The 20,173-nt window shown below is 45.0% G+C and overlaps 3 protein-coding genes across 5 annotated transcripts; 1 reads left to right on the top strand and 2 right to left on the bottom strand.

Annotated features, from left to right (window-relative positions):
• Positions 1 to 5,788: 5,788 nt before the first annotated feature.
• LOC140004679 (uncharacterized) lies at positions 5,789 to 8,200 on the bottom strand. The gene has a single exon (XM_072044818.1). It carries the CDS (start codon positions 8,198 to 8,200, stop codon positions 5,789 to 5,791), a length of 2,412 nt encoding a protein of 803 aa, XP_071900919.1.
• A 1,034-nt stretch (positions 8,201 to 9,234) lies between these two features.
• LOC113740259 (arginine-specific demethylase JMJ20) lies at positions 9,235 to 15,059 on the top strand. 3 transcript variants are annotated; one of them, XM_072046037.1, is made up of 10 exons: positions 9,235 to 9,600; positions 9,683 to 9,850; positions 10,245 to 10,407; positions 10,547 to 10,664; positions 11,597 to 11,666; positions 11,776 to 11,856; positions 12,734 to 12,790; positions 12,889 to 13,000; positions 13,355 to 13,409; positions 14,520 to 14,741. In XM_072046037.1, exons 1-10 carry the CDS (start codon positions 9,391 to 9,393, stop codon positions 14,533 to 14,535), a joined length of 1,050 nt encoding a protein of 349 aa, XP_071902138.1. In that variant the 5' UTR covers positions 9,235 to 9,390; the 3' UTR covers positions 14,536 to 14,741. The 3 variants fall into 3 exon arrangements, with proteins under 3 accessions (XP_071902138.1, XP_027123616.1, XP_027123617.1); XM_027267815.2 differs by lacking the exon at positions 13,355 to 13,409 and having other exon boundaries at positions 14,520 to 15,059; XM_027267816.2 differs by lacking the exon at positions 13,355 to 13,409 and having other exon boundaries at positions 14,582 to 14,905.
• Positions 15,060 to 17,139: 2,080 nt separating this feature from the next.
• On the bottom strand, positions 17,140 to 20,173 carry LOC113740443 (protein neprosin-like). Its single transcript, XM_027268071.2, has 7 exons — positions 19,946 to 20,173; positions 19,755 to 19,841; positions 19,359 to 19,568; positions 18,719 to 18,892; positions 18,534 to 18,587; positions 18,295 to 18,441; positions 17,140 to 17,861 (listed from the first exon to the last, which is right to left on the bottom strand). The coding sequence occupies exons 1-7, from the start codon at positions 20,171 to 20,173 to the stop codon at positions 17,457 to 17,459; spliced, it is 1,305 nt and encodes a 434-aa protein (XP_027123872.1). The 3' UTR covers positions 17,140 to 17,456.

The raw sequence follows: 20,173 nt of genomic DNA on the forward strand, positions 1-20,173 counted from the left end.
GGACGGGGCATTAATGAGGAGAGAGGGAGGCATGGCGTTTTGAACTCGATCGTGGTCGTCTTTTCGTATTCTTGCCGCCTCTTCAGATTCTGGCCATCCCCTATAAATAGGTGGTCCTTTTCACCGCATGGCCCATCATTTCCTTCTTCTGCCTGGGACGTGCCGAGTTTACGTCCGTTGCCGAGATCAATCCTGCCAGCCGAGATCACAACCGAAGTCATCCACTTCGTCCAGTTCCGTAGACAATAGTAAGTACCCCTTTTCTTCCTTATCTCGTCTTTTACTCATGGCCAAAACGGCTAAAACCCACAAGGAGACTGTGACACCGAGATACCAGACCGAGGTGAGGCCGGGTCCGGAAGAAGAAGCGACGACATCCAGTTCGGGGGGGTCGACACCGAGTTCTGAAGAAGGATCAACCGAAGTGAGAGTCGGCGAGGCAGGCTCGGGATTGGAATCGTCCGAGATGAGCGAGGGTGGTTCCGAGGTCGAGTACAATACCGAGCTCGGGACCGAGATACCCCATGACGAGGGCGTGCCGGAGCCAGTTGCTCCAGTGGACGCAGCCAACATCAACTTCGGCCAGATGCCGAAGTTTAGGAGTCGCGTGGGAAGGGATAGGGCCGAGAAGGTGGTAGACAAGTACCCCTTCCGGCCGTGGTATGAAGTTTTGCCGCCCGAGGTGGATGACACAGCCGCGGATCCCCCCTTTGGCATGGTGGCCGTCTACGTTCAACAGCTGGAGGCCGGGCTGAGGATGCCGACGTCGAGATTCCTCCGGGACTTACTTCGTCACTTCCAGGTGAGAATCACCCAACTCACCCCGAATGCGATCCGCATCATTGTGGGGTTTGAGATGCTGTGCCGACATCAGGAGGTGACTCCCTCCGTCGATCTCTTCCGCCGATGCTACACCCTCAAGGCGCACGCGACTGATAAGGGATGATTTTATGTTGGCAACCGGAACAATGCCATCCCGAAGTTGGTGATCGGTGCTCCCAGCTCGATCAAGAACTGGAAGCGCGACTACTTCTTCGTGTCCGGAGTGGACTTCCCGATGGGTTTTTGGTGGAGGCCAATTAAGGCGAAGGCCGACCCCTCAGCGGGGGATGCCGAAGAGGAGTCCTTCCAGAAGCTGATGAAGTCGGGATTTCGGCTGTTCAGCCATGACTACCCCGAAGCCGTGCTCGTGGATGGGGGGATAAGTCGAGCCGTGATCAATACTACCAAAGCTCCCTTCTTTTCCACTGAACTTGAGAAGCCTTGTAATTTTCTTTCATGACTTTTCTTTTCACTTCGGCTAAGGCATATGATAATATTTATTTCTTGTACAGTGACTAAACTGTCCGACCTCGTCGTCTCTGGCTCGTCCGAAGTGGCCAAGAGGCAGAAGAGGAAGAGCACTGACGAGACTTCAGCACCTCCGCCAAAGAAGAAGAAGTCACAAGGACCAGCCGCTAAGACTTCGGCGCCTAAAGGCACTCCCACCAAGGTTGGCCAGAGCAGCTCGGCCACTGCGGCTACTGGGTCCACCTCGTCTGTACCAGAGGGAGTCCCCCTTGGAGTTGTTACAAAAGTCACACCTCCTTCTGGCCGAGGCAAGCAGCTGAAGCCTCCAGTTAATCCGGTATCGGGGACCTCGCTATGGAATCGTTTCCATAGCCCCCCAGTGTTTCCCGGAGACGAGAAGACGCACTCCGACAATCATTGGTGTCCGAACTGGAAGATTTCGGTCAACGACAGGTGCCAACATCCTCGGGTCGCTCAAGAGCTAGTAATGCACTCCACTCTGCCAAGGGATTTGGAGTTCATGAAGAAACTGAGCCCGGCCGAGCTGGTTCAAAGTCTGATGGTGACCACGGCTTCCAACTCAGCTTTTGCGGCCGAGATGGCTCACAGATACTGTGCTCTAGTCGAGGAGCAGGACACCGGCAAGCTGCAGACTCAGATCTCCAAGTTGGAGAAACAACTGGCGGTGTCCGAATCCGAGAAGTCGGAGCTTCAGAGGCAACTTCAAGAGGCTGAAGCTAAGGGTGAGGAGGCCGAGGCTACGATGAATAGTCTGAGATCAGCCCTCGAGGAGGAGCAGAAGAGGGGGGACGAGGTGAAGAAGTCCCACGAGCAAGCCCTTGACAGTGCTAGAACCTCGGCAGTGGAAACGTTTCGGAGGTCTGAGGCCTTCACCAGGGATCTCGGCCAACTACTCACGCCGAACTTCATGTTTGGCTTCACATCGGCCATAGATGAGGCTGCAGCTCACCTCTCCTCCGAAGCCTTGGAGTCCCTGAAAAACCATGCCAGCTACAATGAGGACTCCAAGGAGTTGTGCGACCGGATGGCCGAGGGCCTCCAAGCTGGAAGGAACCTGACCGAGGTCCAGGCCGAGTTCAACAAATGGCTGTCCGAGCTCGACGAGGTGCTCGAGGAGGTTGAGGAGGAAGAAGCTGGAGAGGATGCCGGGAGAGACGAAGCCGGAGAGGACGAAGTCGGAGGGGACATCGGCCAAGAGCCTGAAGATGAACTTCACTCCGACGAAAAGGAGGCCGAAGAGAAGGCTGCCCAGGAGGGAGCCAAGACCGGGGATGGAGCCGAGGCAGGGGTCTAGGCTCGTAGGTTTTAAGGGGGGTGGTCGAGGTGAAGAATGCTTAGTAGCATTCGGATCTCGGCCTTGTATTTTTTGTAACGCTCTTCTTTTCTGTTGAATGAAAGTCTATTTCTTCACATCTCGGTCCTTTTAGTTTCTCGCTTCGTCCCTTGCTTGTCCCCCTTATTTTTTAATAATGAATGCTGGGCATCATATTGTTGAAAAATAACTAACTGAAATGACTGAAATGAAGTAACTGGATGAAGTCAACTTCAATGAAATAACTGAAATGAAGTCATAACTTCAAGCATGATACAACCTAAGGTTCTCTGCGTGCCAAGACCTCGGCACTAATGAGCCATCTCGATAACTAAGTTTACAATACCCCTTGAGGTCAGATTCCATGAGTCGGTAAGGGCCTTCCCATTTCGGGCATAGTTTCCCTTGTGGTTCAGCTCGGCTGACTGAGTTTTTTCTCAGGACCAAGTCTCCAGGCTGGAATCTACGGTGTTTGACCCGGGCATTGTAATAGCGTGCCAGTGCGTTTTTGTAGGAGGCTATCCGGGCTGAGGCGAGATCCCTTCGTTCTTCGACAAGGTCGAGGTCCAGCTGCCTCTCTTCGTCGTTCACCTCGGCGGCATAGGCTGCCAGCCGAGGGCTTGGAGTAAGGATTTCAGCCGGGATGACAGTCTCGGCGCCGTAGGTCAGGGAGAATGGGGTCTCTTGCGTCGCTGACCTCGGCGTGGTCCGATATGACCACAAGACACTGGGGAGTTCCTCCACCCAAGATGACCCAGCTCGGTGTAGTCGGGTTTTGAGGCCATGCAGGAGAGTCCGGTTGAAGTTTTCTGCTTGACCATTGGCCTGGGGGTGGCCTACCGAAGTGAAGTGTTGCTTGATGCCGAGGTTCTCGCACCAGGTCTTGAATGGATTCTCGGCAAATTGTCTCCCATTGTCCGAGATGATGATCTGAGGTATGTCGAAGCGGCAGACAATGCACTTCCAAAAGAACTTTTGAATGGTCAGCCCCGAGATGGTCCGAAGTGGCTCGGCCTCGACCCACTTAGTGAAGTAGTCCACAGCAGTCACCAGGAAGGTATAGCCCCCGACCGCTTTAGGGAAAGGGCCTATGATATCTGTCCCCCATTGCTCGAATGGCCAAGGTGAAGTGATGGGGACCATGAAATTTGAGGGCTGGTGATGCTCGGGTGCATGGACTTGGCAGGAAGGACAGCCGAGGACGAGATCCTGGGAGTCTTGTCGAAGTGACGGCCAGAAATATCCAAGGAGCATAGTCTTCTTGGCTAACATCCTGTGGCCGACGTGAGCTCCGCACAGGCCTTCGTGGATCTCGTGGAGGACGTGACGTCCGGCCTCGGGAGTGACACACCTCAGCCATGGGCCGAGGTAAGAGCGTTTGTACATTTCTCCATCGCGGAGAGCGTACCGAGCCGCCTTGCGTTGTATTCTTCTCGCCTCGGCTCGGTCTTCAGGGAGTGTTCCCTGACCCAAGAAAAGGATGAACGGGGTCATCCAGGTATCTTCGGAGTGCACGGGGCAGGCCACCTCTTCCACATATCCGGGTTCACTCAGAACTTCCACTAAGACCGTTTTGTTGAGGTCAGAGAATGAAGTGGAGGCCAGCCGGGATAAGGCGTCGGCTCGCTTATTCTGGGACCGGGGGATTCTTTGAATTTCGAATGACTCGAAGTACACGGTGAGCTGGTGAACCTTGGAGAGGTATCGTTGCATGGTCTCATCCTTGGCCTCATACTCACCGAGAACTTGGCGCACAACAAGTTGGGAGTCACTGCGGACGTGGATTTGCTGGGCGCCGAGCCTTCGGGCCAGCTGGAGTCCAGCAATTAAAGCCTCATATTCGGCTTCATTATTGGTGGCCGAGAAGCCAAAGCGGAGGGCGTAGGAGCACACCTCTCCCTGAGGTCCTTCCAGAAGAAGTCCGGCCCCGCTGCCATCTCCATTAGAAGATCCATCCACATACAATGTCCATGGGGATGAAGTGGACACTTCAGCTCCGGCGGAGGCGGACTCCGGACCTTCCGTGAAGGTCAGTTCGGCGAGGAAGTCGGCTAAGGCTTGTGCCTTTATAGCTGTGCGAGACTCGTATGTTAAGTCATACTCTTCCAACTCGACAGCCCACTTGGTGAGGCGACCAGAAGCTTCGGGTCGCACCAATATTTGCCGAATGGGCTGGTCAGTCCTGACCGAGATAGGATGGGCTAAGAAGTAGGGCTTCAACCGCCAAGCGGCATGGACTAGTCCCAGCACCAGTTTCTCCACCTGAGTGTATCGAGTCTCCGGCCCGCGAAGAGCTCGGCTGACGTAGTAGATCGGCACTTGGGTGCCCTCATCTCGGATGAGCACAGCGCTGACAGCCTCGTCTGCTGCAGAGAGGTAGAGGTAGAGCTTTTTCTCGGGCCGAGGTGAAGCGAGAGTGGGCAGGTGGTGCAAGTACTGCTTCAGCTGGCCGAAGGCAGACTGACACTCCTCCGTCCAGGTGAACTGATCAGACTTCTTCAGCACTTTAAAGAAGGGCAAGGCCTTCTCAGCTGATTGAGACAAAAAGCGGTTCAGTGCGGCCAGGCGTCCATTCAGTCTTTGGACTTCCCGGAGGTTCCGAGGTGGGGACATATCTTGAATGGCCTTGACTTTGTCAGGGTTGGCTTCGATTCCCCGGTGGGAAACCAGATACCCCAGGAATTTTCCCGAGGTGACGCCGAAGACGCACTTCTTGGGATTCAGCTTCATCCTCGAGTCTCGCAGGACCCCGAAGACTTCCCTCAAGTCTAACAGGAAGGATGAAGTGGCGAGACTTTTGACGAGGATGTCATCCACATAAGCCTCCACATTACGGCCGATCTGATTCTTGAAGAGTCGGTTGATCAGCCTTTGGTAGGTCGCCCCGGCGTTCTTTAGCCCAAATGGCATGGTGGTGTAGCAATAAGCACCTTGGTCGGTGTAGAACGCCATCTTTTCTTGGTCCTCTTCACTCATTCCTATTTGATGATACCCTTTGAAGGCATCTAGGAAGCAAAGGATCTCGTACCCCATCGCCGAGTCGACGAGGGTGTCTATCCTCGGGAGGGGATAGCAGTCTTTGGGACAGGCCTTGTTGAGGTCGGTGTAGTCTACACACATTCTCCATCCGCCGGTGTCCTTTTTGACCATGACTGGGTTGGACAGTCAGGTCGGATATTGGACTTCGTGGATCATCTTGGCCGGCAAGAGCTTGTCGACCTCGTCTGATATGGCCTTGCTACGTTCGGGGCCGAAGTGCCTTCGCTTCTGCCGCACAGGTCGGGCCTGTGGGTTAACGTTAAGTTGGTGAGTCATAAGCTCGGGTGGCACTCCGACCACTTCATCTGCGGACCACGCAAAGATGTCTCGGTGGTCCTTGATCAGGGAGATCACTTCTTCTTTCAGGGGTGAAGGGAGTCCAGCCCCTACTTGGACCACTTGGTCAGGCTTGGCTTCATCCAAGACCACTTGTTCCACTTCATCCCCGGGGGGCTCAAGCCTGCTGGGCTCTCCTGCCTTATGAGGGTCGATGCAGTCTATGGAGAGGACAGCCGGCCTCTTTTCTTCTGACCTCGGCGGGGGCTGAGGTCCGACTGCGGCTTGGATGGTGGCGAGATAGCATTCTCGGGCGGCGCCCACGTCGCTGCTCACCTCGGCCACACCCTCTGGCGTTGGAAACTTAAAGTTCAGGTGGTAGGTAGAATATACGGCTCTCAAGGCATTGAGCGTGGGCCGGCCTATCAGCATGTTGTAAGGAGAGTCCGCTTTGACCACCGCAAAACTGACAGGCACAGTTCGGCAACGGGGATGACGCCCAATAGTCACCATTAAATTCACCATGCCTTCCGGGTGGACGACGTGTCCCCCGAAGCCAACAAGGGGAGTTCTGACCGGAGTGAGTTGCTCCCGAGTCAACTTCAAATTCTCGAAAGTTCGGTAGTACAGGACGTCTACCGAGCTTCCGGGGTCAACGTAGACCTTTTTGACTATATAATTGTTTGTGAGGACCTCAATCACGAGGGTCTCGTGATTGCTGGAGGCAGCGGGGACAGGGTCACGGGGACCATAGGTTATCACCTCGGACAGCCTCGAGCTCGGCTCGGCCACATCCATGCCGGTTTGGCGGTAGGTCCGCTTTCGGGAGTTCTGGCTGTCTCCTCCCGTGGGGCCACCTGAGATGGTGTTGATCACCCCGGCTATGTTTGGGCCATAGCCCGGTGATCCGTCACGTGGAGGCCTCTGATCCCCCTTGTGGTCCTCAGGACCTCGGCAATTAAGCTTGGTGTCCCGCCTGTCCTCTCGGCGAGGACCTCGGCTCTCCCGGTGGGAGGTATTTCGGTTGAAGCTCCCGTCTTTGCGGACGAACTGCTTCAGATATCCTTGTCGGATCAGGTTTTCGATCTCTCGTTTCAGATCATTGCAATCTTCAGTCTCGTGCCCAACATCTCGGTGGTAGGCGCAGTAGAGGTTGGAGTTCCTCTTATCTCTCCTCCCAGGGATCTCAGGAGGTGTTCGACCGAGGTGATTTTGTCTCATTACCGCCAAGACGTGAGACCGACTAGAATTGAGCGGGGTCAGCTCGGCGTCCGAGGTGGACGATCTCCCTTTCACTATTCGATCAAAGACACTCCGGCGGTCCCGAGGTGGGTTTGAGATGCCACTTGGGCCGGGTTCACCTCGGCCGATGTCTTTCCTTCTCCGGGTATCTTGTCCCGTACGAGAGGCTTGGGCTTCTCGCTTCATGCGATTCACATCTTCACTTCGGATTCCCTGATCCACTCTTTCCCAGAGTTCGTGAAGTGTACGGGGGTAATCCCGATGGATTTCGGTGTTGAAGAGTCCGGCCACCAACCCGTTGGTAAAGGCCGCGAGAGTTATCTGCTCATTCTGATCAGGTATCTGCACATTCTCCTCGTTGAACCTTTGAGCATACGAGCGAAGAGACTCGCCCTGACCCTGTTGAAGGTTCAAGAGATAAGCTGAAGTCTTCGTGATTGGTCGCGACGACACGAAGCGGTGGATGAACCGGTCTATCAGTTCATCCAGGGAGGAGATGCTCCCCGGTTCCAAACTCCAGAACCACTTCCGGGCAGTCCCATGTAGGAAAATGGGGAAATCCCGACAAATCACGGCGTCGGGGACGCAGTAGAGTTGGAATGCGGAGATGAAGGCGCGGAGGTGATCCTCGGGGTCACCTCGGCCGTCATAGGTGTGCAAGTTTGAAAGCTTGAAGTTCGGGGGCACCCTTTCCCCATTGATGTCATCCGTAAAGGGCGGGGCCCTCATGTAGTCCGAAGCTAGGCCCCCGGGGCGCCGAGGTGGGTCCTCGGCCCGTTTCCCTAGGAGTCCTAGAGAAAACGTTCGGGAGATGGAGGCAATTTTAGAGGTCGCCTTGGAGGAGGCACGCCTGGAGGTACTCCGAGAGAGACGCCCCTCATCGGAGTCTTCATCTGAAGGTGCCTCAGGGGACTTCATCGGCCTTCTCTTGGAAGACTCGGCCTTTTCTTTCCCCTGTCTTTTGAGGTACCTTCCTAGCTCCTCAAAAATGGTAGGGTTGTGCGATACGAACTCGGCCATCTTGGCGATGGCATCATCGTTGTTTGACTGGGTCCTTTGGGACCCTGGTTCTTCAGAGATGCGGTCTTGCTGGGCTCCGGAGGTCTGCCCAGCCCCGTTTGAGGGAACTCTTCCGCTTCTGGAACGCGTGGATCTCATTTTTAGTGATCTCGTTCCCACAGACGGCGCCAATTGAAGAGGTGATTTTTGGTTGGTAACTAGACCGACCTGGATCAGTCCTCTCTGAGGTGAAGTGAGGTGAACTCCTGTGTCCGAAGTGAGTGGCGGGGCTTCTCCCCTGGTATCACTCCGACGATCAAGTTAGTATGAGAACGAGAATAATGAGAATGAGTTGATGAACAGTGTCCGCTTACTTGTTGGGAGTGTGAGTGAGGTATTTATAGAAGAGAGGTGGTCAAGACGGAAGGCTCATGCTAGCGGGACCCACTCTCTGGCATTACGGCTCTGTCTCCTGTCAGGGGGTCTGACTCTGACACTGTAGTCGCCTGGGAGTGATGACGGAGGATATGGTGCAGGCGCCATTAAGTGCCTCCAGTGCTTTTCAGATAAAGTGCTGGTCCTGGATGATGTCAGGTGGGTTGGCATCATCAGCGTGCAGCCGAGGTGGATGTGCCGAGGTCACCTACACGGTGGACTAGGGACGAAGCCGAGCTCTGGGATTGTGCTCAAGACAGATGGACTCCGAAAAGGGACGGGGTGACTTCACCTCGGACACGCGGGGTGGCCGAGGTGAGCACCCTCAGGTTCCATTCATTTGGAACCCCTACTTTTGAATCAAGCTTGTTCAGCCGAATACTTGGGTCTTTTAGGATAATTGGCGATAAAATTACTGTGCATCCTCAGATAGCAAGGACTTTATGCTGAATTATTTTATATAATATTTCACTTGCATTATAAATATATTTTTCAATTCAACTTTTATTATTTTTAATTATTTTTTTATCTCATATACACCGCATCATAAAAATTATTACAGTAATTATTTCAAATAATACTTTATTCAAACACTCATTGGTAGTTGTACCAGACGGATGGTCGGAAATTATTAGCGTCTTTTAGCAAAGAAATTGAGGTCTTTTGCGGGCATTCGCCTCAACTCTGAAACCTTGCGCCCACCAGAAGAAGGAAACGAGGGAAGTGGAGTGGAAATTTTACAACTCAGAAAGCAAAGAAAAAGGGAAGACGAAAAGATGGGTCTGAAAATCGAAAGAAGAGTGGAGAGAGTGAATGGAAAAGACTTGAGTTACACCCAATTCGTAGAACAATACCTAGTTCAGAATCAACCCGTTATTCTCACTGGATTGATGGAAGATTGGAGGGCCTGTAAAGATTGGATTCTTGAAGATGGAAAACCCAATCTCCAGTTTTTCTCTACTCATTTTGGGAATTCCAAAGTCCAGGTATTTTATTTATTTTAAATTCAGGATTTCGTTTCCTTCACTATTCAACTGAAAATTTTGATTTTGATTTTTTTTTTGGCAGGTTGCAGATTGTGGGGCTCGAGAATGTATGGAGCAAAAGAGATTGGAAATGTCTGTTTCAGAGTTTATCGAGAAATGGGTTCAGCTTAGTTCTTCCAGAGAGAGTATTTGTAGTGAGGTTTCTGATGACAAGTCTTTACTGTACTTGAAAGATTGGCATTTTGTTAAGGTATCCTTTTGATTTCTCTCGTTTCTCTTCCTTGACTTTTGTTTGTTTGATTAATAGAAGTAAAGGAGTTTCTTTTCCAGTACCAGGAGCCCTGTGTGTTGGTAGATGAATGGCAAACTTTTATTGGATAGAGCTGTTGAGAGCGTTTGCTAAAGTCTGTTCAATATTGTAGTTATGCTTGTTTTTGATTTATGTATTGTGGGACGGAGATTCAAGCCTACTATGAATATTTGTGTGGACTGAAGTTGTGACTGGATAGGCACAGACACATAGCTATGGTTGTCATTTAAACAGAACTCGTTCCAATGTAGAAACTCCACTTTGTTACATTCATCGAATTCATGTGTTTTTTGGTGGTGTATTTGTTGTCTGAATTAGTGTTCCTTGTTTTCAGGAGTACCCGGAATATTGTGCATATAGAACTCCATTTTTCTTCTGTGATGATTGGCTGAACATGTATCTTGACAAATACGATATGCATACTGATCCTGATAGTTACCAGAAGAAAAATGAAATAAGTTGCTCTGATTATCGTTTTGTGTACATGGGACCAAAAGGTTGGAGACTAGATGCCTTGATCTCTTTCTTGTAAGGCAAAGATTGCACTGTTTTTCGGTTTAAAGCTTGGCCTTTCTTCTGGTTTTCATTTGCTCATATAGAAACTCAAGTATGATAAGTTGTTATTCTCAACCCCAGGTACTTGGACCCCTCTTCATGCGGATGTTTTCAGGTCATATAGTTGGTCGGCCAACGTTTGTGGCAAGAAGCAATGGTTTTTTCTCTCACCAAGTCAACATCATCTTGTATTTGACAGGTAGCTTTTGTCATTTTGCATTTGCATGAACTGCTAGATACATTTTTCTTGTTACTAAAATTTGCTCATAAACATTGTAAGAGAATTTCAACACTTATAGTTTATACCCTCTTCTTGAAAGAGAAGAATAGGTGAAGTAGGAAATATAGTTTGTATTCAGTGTCTGGTGCATTACAAGAACCCTTAAGCTTATGAATGATGATGCTGCATTGACCTCTTCTCTAGAAGAGAATCTCTGCAGCTCATCTAGAAAGAGTATTTGAGATGGAATACCGGCTTACATGTAATCAAAGTCCCACTAAGAAGGGATCATTCTTGGTAATTACTTGAAGAAAATATTTTAAAAGGTACCTTCATCTCTTCAACTACCAGACCACCTGCTCGGAGTTCCATGAAGATGTTCATGTTCAAGGTGGATCTAATAAGATTGAATGCTTGTTGCCAACAGATAGTAATTTTGAAGTTGGTTCTTTTTGCTATTTATGTGGTTGCAATTTCTTCCATCGCATCTTTTTACGCCAAAATATTTGCTTTGGTAGTTGTCCGCTACACAAGTTAAGGATCATTGGCTAGCTATTTCTCTGCACTACTCTTCTTTTGTGATTTCATTATATGCTTATTTTCTAGGACTTTCCAATCTGAGCTGTCTAATAGAAGGGCATTTTTGGTATATTTTGATAAGTAACTAGTAAAGGGTAGGTGAGTAGGCTTCCATGTGCCCTGTCAAGGGCCCAATAAAAGGGAATGGAAGGAATTCCTCTATGAACATCAGCTATTGTTCACACTTATTTACCAAAGAAAGAAAGTCTCTGAATTCTAAATTGACAAAATGAGGTAAATGATAAATAATTTTGTTGCTGATGGATGCACCATGAAATTCTTTTATGTTTGGCTCTTATGGCATAACTTACAAGTTTATTCTGTTCTTTCAGGTACATGACAAATGCTGTTTATGATATCTTTGAGGATGTTAGTGAAACAAAGTTCCCCGGTTTTAAAGAGGTAATTTATGAGCTTTATATGTATTGTTGTTTCCTTTAACTTTTGTCTATGAAGGTTCAGTTTTCTGAGTTTTCATTTTTCCTTTATCTTGTTCAACATCCAAATGCAGGCTATCTGGTGGGAGTGCACTCAGGAACAGAATGAGATAATCTTTGTCCCTAGTGGATGGTACCATCAAGTTCATAACCAGGTATCATTCCATGGGTCACTTGTGTTGTCAAAAGCGAAAATTCCAGCTGTTGTGCATATTCTATTTACTGTGAAATTCTTACCAGTTTAGTTCTGCACCCACTTTTGGGGAGCAATCATAATAGGTGTGAAGAGTTGAATAACTGATTGTGTGTTTATCTGCTACAAGTTTGGATACTTATATCTACTAGCAATGTCATTGTGTCTTGTTGTATGGATGGGTCAATTACTGCCATTGCTGTCTTTTCATCTAAGATTACAGAGGCATTTTGTTGGAGTCCCGGTGGTGCAAATTTTCTGTATATCCACATTTTAATTTTATATCAATACTATCTGTTTATTCTTTTTATTTGAGGTTAAGAGTTAAAACTTGGTACGAAGGTAAGCACATGTGAGTAGGCTGATACTGGTCTGATACCAAGACCTATCTGTTTGCATGAAACAGAAGACATGTTTTTTGTGGTAATGTTGCAGTTTGGGTGAACTTATTATACCATTCAAGGCTGAACGGTCTGGGTCCTTAAAAATCTTAGTGGTCTTAGACTGTTAGTGCATGTTTACTAAAACTCATTCTGCTTGTAGATGATTTATTGTTTATAGACTTTTTAGGGGTTCCAGTTGTTCTACAAAAATCAATCATTGAAAAGAGAGCAGGAAAACAGGACTCTGAGCATGTTGAGCCAAAAAAAAAAAGATAAAAAAAAGAATTTCTCTTGTCTTTCCCAGGAGGTATAAAATTATTGGGAATGTCAGAAACTACTGCTCAATTGGCCAAGAAAGTGTGTCTATTTCTTTTTCTTTTACTTTGACATTTGTATATGCTATTGGCTTTCAGTGTATGAATAACATTAACATCATGGTTGCATTGTAATTTTCAGGAAGATACAATATCAATCAATCACAACTGGTTCAATGCCTATAACCTCTCTTGGGTGGTAAGTTTAAGCAAACTTTATTTGTACCTAGAACAAGTGCTTTATCTTTAAAGTGGAGAAGGTAAACTTTCTGAATAATGTGTTTCATGTTTTATCAGTGGGATATACTTTTGACAGACTATAAGCAAGCAAGGGATTTACTAGAAGACATTAAGGAAATTTGCGATGATTTTGAGGGGCTTTGTCAGAGGAATCTTGCAGCTAATACAGGTTTGTTTCAGCACACAGACGGTAGCAGCATTTGGAGCATTTAATAATATCCATTTATAGTTTGTTTCACTTTGGCTAGATACTTTGATCTTTCAAGTAGATTATGTCCATGAATTTTCAGGAACTTTACAATGTTTTGATTGTTCATTTCACTTATTGGACTCCAGCTTGAGTTTATTGGGTAGTAGTTGATCAATAGTCCACTTTGACTGATGGTATCATGTGTGAATGGTTGTTCGCCTTAGACCAACAGTTGTTTCAGGAGATAATGATGGGTGGCTCCATAGTGCTAGATTGCTTTTCCTGCAGACAAGTTTAGCAGCTTGCTTAACTTTAAAACTTTGACTTGCACAGGTTTAGGAACTCGTGTTGGAAGGTGCCTATATGAATCTTTTCATGGGATGGAATGGTCAGATTCTGAGCTGGTCTATATAGGCTAGGTTTTGCTTTAGAATTGCATCTGACCTCTGCATGTGGGCTGTGAATAACTACCAAGGACTATACATGTGTGATTTTGGTTTTTAGATTGTGAAGCTTTGGTAAAACACCGGGTCCATCTTTCATGATAACGACTCAGTAATGGATCTTTTATGAGATGTTGTGTCATTCAAGCAGATAGATCAAGTTCCTGGACTTTTATTTCTAAGGTTGGAACCATTGATTCAATATATAATGGCCAGCAACTAAGATGGAAAATTAAATGAAATTCTTGTTTAGATATTCATTTTTTGGCATCAAAATGACATGATTTTTTTTAAAGTTAATTTTTAGGGGTCTTTTTGTAAATCTTGAATTGTAGATGTGTGTATTCATAAAACATCTGATGTGATGTTTTAAGGATGTTTTCAATATGTTATTGAGATGTTTTAAGAAGGTAGTGAAATTACTTTATTGTTCCTCACCAACCTCCACCACCAACCCTGCCATCCTGCCCTTCCCCCTAGCTGTCTTCCCCCTCTCTACTCCCAGCCACCACCCGTGTGACCCCCTCCCCCATTCTTCCCTCCCTTCTCCTGTGCTCCCTCCCTGTCCCCTCTCTGGCTCCCACTACCCCTCTTCTTCTCCCCTATCTCCTCCCCTGCTTTCACATGACCACATCTTGTCCAGCTTGACCAGATCAAGGGATGGAGGGGATGGCAGGAAGAGTAGGAGGGAAGGGTAGGGGAACGGGCTGATTGGGGGTGACGGGGTGGGGAAGGTTCACATGGGAGGTGGGGTGGTGATTGATGGCGAAAGGTGTATTAGATGTGTGGCTGTTTTGGGTAATTTTTGGGGGTTTATGTGTATTTTTTTGGTTGTTTTTAGAGTTTTTCTGAGTGTTTTGCCAAGGGTTATTGTAGATGTGTGTTTTAGACAAAATTCGTTTCTTCAGAACAGGGCATCCAAAAGCACCCAAATGGTGCTCAATCCTCTTTAGATATTTCATATTTTTTTGATCATTAATCATTTATATAATCTATATAGGTGCTCTCAGGATACAAATCTAACATGGCAATTTTCTTTCTTTTCCTGGTGGCAGGCATGAATTTTCGTGATTTCTTGGTCTTTATGATGCGTTTTGCTTTTGCCAACTTGTTTCAGTTTCACCATCTTGGAAGATCTGGCAAAAATCCCCCCTTCTGGTCATCTCAAATAGCTCAACATATAGTTTTCAATCTTCAATCTATACAAAGTATAGCTCTAAAGATGAAATCTGTTGGAGTATGTACGCATCATGCCTTCTCATTGAAGCCCAGTAAAATTTTGGAAGATCATTCCTTTATGGAACTGTTCACTACTCTAAAAAAAAATTATGGTATGATGCATGGCCCATTTGAAATTGTTTACGAAGAAAAGATGGGTTTATGCAGTGATATGAATGCAATCTTCTGTGATTTCACCAATCCTAGTATTGGAAGTTCTGAAGATCTTGTTCAGTTGATAGACTTTGCTTTTGAAAAACTTGGTTTTGTTGCCAGTAAAAGTCTACCCTCCCAGAAAACTAGATATAACCCGGAGGAGCAACTCATGTGCAGGGATTGAATTAAAGTTATTCATTATGTTTAAATGTTGCTCATTCTTTTGTAGGAGTTCAAGATTTTCATATTTTTTTTTTGGATGTTTTGTCATTGCCTATAGATTTTAACCTGATAAGATACTAAGATATGTTCAGATACAGAACTCATGGAAATGTCAGCTTCATAGGAAGTTCTGACACGAGCATCTAACTTTTTGAAATGCATATGCATCCTTTTTCTGCAATAACATTAGGGAAACAATCCACTGCAGCGTGTATTTGGTTATTATCTCTAAATTTTCAAGTACTATCAGTTCTTTCGATATGATTCCCATGCTTGTAATGACCAATCTTGTACTTTTACAAGACTATCTTGTCCTTGATCGAGGTCAAATTAGATAAAGTGTGTCATGAAACGTTGTTTGGTCATATCTGGAAACTTAATACTAGATTTGTCAATGTAGAATAAAAGAATCTATCATTCAAGTCCTATGCTCCATCCTTCCTAGATCTTGTCCTTGCAAATAATGCTTTGATTGTTTTTCCATGCTTATTTGCTTTTCTATCCTTTTCTCATTCTCGTGAACGACACTTTAATGAAACCAGGGGATATGGAACTTTCTTTTTGCACTATTTGACAGTTCTGTTCACTGTTTAGTACTTTGATTGCATCAGGCATATATTCTTTGCTTAAGACTTGTGTCTTCAAATTTTGAATTTTCTCCTGTTTAAAACCTTAACATATGGCATCTAATAGTTGGTGAACATGACCTTGATTTCATTGTGGGGCAAATGACACCTTGATTACGGCATGAATTGAAGTCTTGTTAGTGGCAAAAGAGAATAATTTGTATATTTATACCTTATACCAGTTTCTTGATAAAACATGTTCTTGGCAGATAAGCTTGTGTTTTTCCGATATGTTGAATGCTTGGGTCTTGTTGACTCTGTAAGAGCCTAACTGGGATGCAATTTGTCATGTCCGCTTTTTTTAAATGTGTAATAAGCAGTTAGCCTGTGATGTTTTGTAAAATAGTTGGATGGTGCATGATCAAGGTTATGCCAGAGTGCTTTCATGCTTAGCTTTCCCAAGCTTGGCACATGCAAATTTCTTCCTAAATTGAAATTTACTCTTCCCCAAGTGTTGAGTAAAGTGTTTTCTTTGTCATGAAAACACATTCAATTTAAGGTAATATTTTCACTAGGGATTGTTGAGCACATGTTGGTGATCTCATTTCTGCTCTAACTCAAACTAGGTTAATGTTCAGGTCTGCACGCACACAAGCTTTTCATGTATAGAGGAAAAATATTAAAAAGAGGCATATACATCAAGACCATTATAGAAAATTTGACACGGATCCAAACTCTGCAATCATAGTATGGATTGTAGCCAACAAGTGAATTTTTTTTTTTTTTTTTTTGTTGGTGTTTTTGCATGTTATGACTTGTTGTTTGAGTGCCCATATTTGTTGTTTTAGTGTTTGTTTAGTTTTATCAATGTCTATATTGTACCGTGCAATTGTCGCTAACAACTGTGTAGAGGCCTTGAATCCATTAAACACTCGACATATACCACCATGTAAAGTAGGGCTGTCAACGGGCCGGGTCCGGGTCGGAATTCATTATTCCGGACCCGGATCCGAATTACTATACCGGATCTGGATCCGACCCGTTTACCTCGACGGGTCTTTTATTCTATGTTCCGGATCCGGATCCGGGTTTACCCGAACAAATTTACCAAAATTTATAATTTCTAATAAAAATGAGAAAAAAATATATTTGTAAACTAATTTCTAACTAATGCAAAGAAAAAACCAAATAAGAAAAGAAATCAAATTAACTTTATTAAAATACATCACCCTAATCAAATTATATTGATAAATATATATTTTTTAAATTATTAATTCATTTATATCCGGATTCGGGTCTAATACAGGTCGGAATACTATATTCCGTATCCGACCCATTTTTTTGTTTGACAAAACGGATCCGGATCCGGGAAACGGAATTAAATCCCTACCCATACTCACAATAATTTCATGGATCCGATCCGGATCCGGGTTTAGACCCGACCCGTTGACAGGCCTAATGTAAAGCCTAGTTTATACGATAAGATCAGGAAATGAGAAGTCTTCAAGAAATATTTTTGATTGTTTATATTGCACCGTGCAATTGTCACTAGCAACTATGGAAAGGCTCTGAATCCATTAAACACTAGAGCCTGCACCATGTAAAGCCTAGAATACGGGATAAGGTCAGGAAATGAGAAGTCTTCAAGATACATTTTTGATTGATCAAGTGGGAAGAGGGAACATATGATTCTACTTTTGGAACATTAGGAGGAAATCTGGACAAAATCTTTACTTTGCACATGCACTGCTTGAAATTATACATGAACTGATCTTTGCCTGAATAGAGAAATGGAATGGTGATTGACAACAGTTGCAGACCGGACTACCTCTACGCAGATGTGCTGTTTTTCTCTCCATGGCACTGTGGGTTCCCTCCAGGACCACCATAGTGAAAGTAATTTCCCCAAGCATCATTTCTTCCAGCTTTTATATCATAACAACTTATATCATCAATTGTCAGGAGTTGAAAATTAGATAAAGGAATCAAGCTATTGAAGTAGTCAACAACTTGCAAGTTTCGAAAGTATGATGCTTTGCTAACTTCATCATCTGAAAGATCATCAGTTCCCATGAGGGCTGATGAATTCATTCCCATTGATTTGGTTCTGACTATCATTCCCCCAAACTGCACCATGTCTACATGGCTTTTAAGATGAGTGAACAGAGTTGATGGCCAGTATCCAACAACTAAACCTGGTCCGACTTCAAGCCACCAGTTTCCATGCTTAATGTCCTGCAAAGCGAAAACAGCGTCCTATCAAATCCATTTTCCTACTAAATGAGCTGAGATATGATCAATTTCAAACTACTTATATATGAATTTGTTAATTTATTATCTATTTCTTTTCCATTTTTTTAAAAAAATTTTCTTTTGGGCTAGGGGATGCAGCATATGGTGTACTTTCAAACCTATGTTCATAAATATAGTAATGCATCGTTACTATGGAGAAATAAAAATGAATGAATTGATGATGACTTGGTTAATCAACACAATTTTTATCTCATGGAACACAATTAGTTTCCTTGTCTGACCAATTGAGCAGGAAATGCTGAACTGGATACTGTTAATGTGTGAATTTGGTTTGATTTGAGGAAAGAAGGGGGGGAGGAGGAGGAGGAATTTTCAATTGAATTCTGAAGTTTACACAAGGCAGCATAAAACTTACCATCCAGATCATTATTCCAAAATCAAGTTGTCTGCCACCTTGAGATAATCTTGGAGAGATTGCTGCCCCTAAAGAAATTCTGTTGCTAGTTTGCACAAAGCCTGAACACAGTAAGTTGTAGCATCCCCTTGTGAGATATAGATCATTCTGCAGATTGAAGTTAGCTAGGAGTCAAACTTTCATGCTGAACACGTACAAATGAATTCGTGAAGAATCTAGGACATATCCTTGATAGGTACCGTCCAATGCGTGAAGAATCTAGGGAATTCATCTCCATATAACTTTGGGTTGATCTGAAAAAATCAAACATGGAAGATCCTTAGATATCTTCTTCTACCTCAGAAGACTTAATAGCAAGCACATTGAGGAACACTTCCATTCCCAGAAGATAAGAAACAAACGATGAGTTGTTCAGTTACTATACCTCCCAGCCGGCTTCAATGATATCAGTATCATCAACAGGTAAGCTAAATATGCCAGAAAGGATCCAGGCTTGCGCCACACTGAAGTCGTATAGGTCTGTCTCATTAGCTTTCCAGACATTTAAATTAACCTTTGCACCATAGTAACGATCTCCACCAGCGAAGGCAAAAGCATTCTGCGTTGAAAAGAAAGAAAAGATATTCGGATCAAAATCCAAACCTATGGACTTTGATGCTGTGATTGGAGTCTTATGAAGCTTAGACAAAGCCAAGATAAATTAGGAGCAATTTGATTCAAGACTTGAGTCAGCCAAATTCCAATCAGTTTTCTAAGTAGAATTAAACTCTGCAAAGAATAACACTTTTCATGTAGAAACGTTATTTTTCTTGTTAGATTTCTCATTTCTGTGGATGTTCCTTGAAGATAGGAGAAATAGGGAAAATGAAATAATCTCTTTACAGGAGAAACAGACCTTCTACTGCAATTGTAGGAAGAAGAAAGTATGAGATGATGGAACAGTTTTCCCCAAACTTCCAATCACTTGCCAAAATAAATCTGAGAAACTGACCTTAATTAGTTTCTAACCAACCTACTGAACCATGCTTGTGTAGTTTCTTTCTTATTTTCTTACATACACTCACCTCATGATCACTGCTAACCTTGGTTAGCTGTGCACTGAAAAATTTTCTTCCAAATTTGCTCAGTGAACCAGCTCTCCGGACATCTTTCTCTGTAGTTCTTCTGATAGGCACAGTACCTTCCGGGCATGATTCACCAGAATCAGTCCATAGTTGAAAGCTCTCTGCCAATATATCACCGGAGTCATAGCCATTTGGCCTCTCTGGTGGATCCTGCATTTTACAAACTGATATTTTTCAGCCTCTCAAATGAAAACTATCCAAAGAAACTCTCAAGAAATCAAATTCCTGTCAGTCTAGTGTATCAGGGTAATGCTGGATAGGTCAATTTTCTCTGCCTTCTGTTAGGTATGTGCAAATCTATCTTTAAGATGGCTGAATTGTTATTAAACAAACTACCTGTGGCTTCTGTCCTTTCAGCTGAGGGAGATCAAAAGCTGGTTGGAGATGTGATGAGACACAATCTATTAGATCACCATCAGGACTCTATATTAAGTAGTAAAGCAACACTAAATCAGTAGACCGGAAAACCAACAAGACGATGCAAAATTTAGCCAGAAACACAACTAAAAAGATAAACCAAGAATTGCCTCAATTGTCTTGACTGCTGGCTTGTTGATCCTCCTCAGATAACTCCTAATCCCCGTCAATTGTTGAAACTTTCGGCTCGCGTGGAAAGTTAGATTAGATAACAGGTGGTTGTCACTGGAACCGAAGACAACATTGGGCTCAGACAAGACAGGAGTACTGGAAAAAGCAATAAATACACCAAATATGAAGATGATTTGAAGTAATGTGTGAGCTGTAGAAGCAGCCAT

The sequence above is a fragment of the Coffea arabica genome, chromosome 4c (assembly GCF_036785885.1).
Source record: "Coffea arabica cultivar ET-39 chromosome 4c, Coffea Arabica ET-39 HiFi, whole genome shotgun sequence".
Taxonomy (NCBI): domain Eukaryota; kingdom Viridiplantae; phylum Streptophyta; class Magnoliopsida; order Gentianales; family Rubiaceae; genus Coffea; species Coffea arabica.

Excerpts from the sequence above, each read along its gene's own strand:
- LOC140004679 (XM_072044818.1), bottom strand. The coding sequence starts at position 8,200 with ATGGCCGAGTTCGTATCGCACAACCCTACCATTTTTGAGGAGCTAGGA.
- LOC113740259 (XM_027267815.2), top strand. The coding sequence starts at position 9,391 with ATGGGTCTGAAAATCGAAAGAAGAGTGGAGAGAGTGAATGGAAAAGAC. Across the intron at positions 9,851-10,244 it reads AAGATTGGCATTTTGTTAAG|GAGTACCCGGAATATTGTGC; the intron begins GTATCCTTTTGA and ends CCTTGTTTTCAG. Across the intron at positions 11,857-12,733 it reads ACCATCAAGTTCATAACCAG|GAAGATACAATATCAATCAA; the intron begins GTATCATTCCAT and ends TGTAATTTTCAG.
- LOC113740443 (XM_027268071.2), bottom strand. The coding sequence starts at position 20,173 with ATGGCTGCTTCTACAGCTCACACATTACTTCAAATCATCTTCATATTT. Across the intron at positions 19,842-19,945 it reads CAGCAGTCAAGACAATTGAG|AGTCCTGATGGTGATCTAAT; the intron begins GCAATTCTTGGT and ends TACTTAATATAG. Across the intron at positions 18,893-19,358 it reads AGGTTAGCAGTGATCATGAG|AATGCTTTTGCCTTCGCTGG; the intron begins GTGAGTGTATGT and ends TTTTCAACGCAG.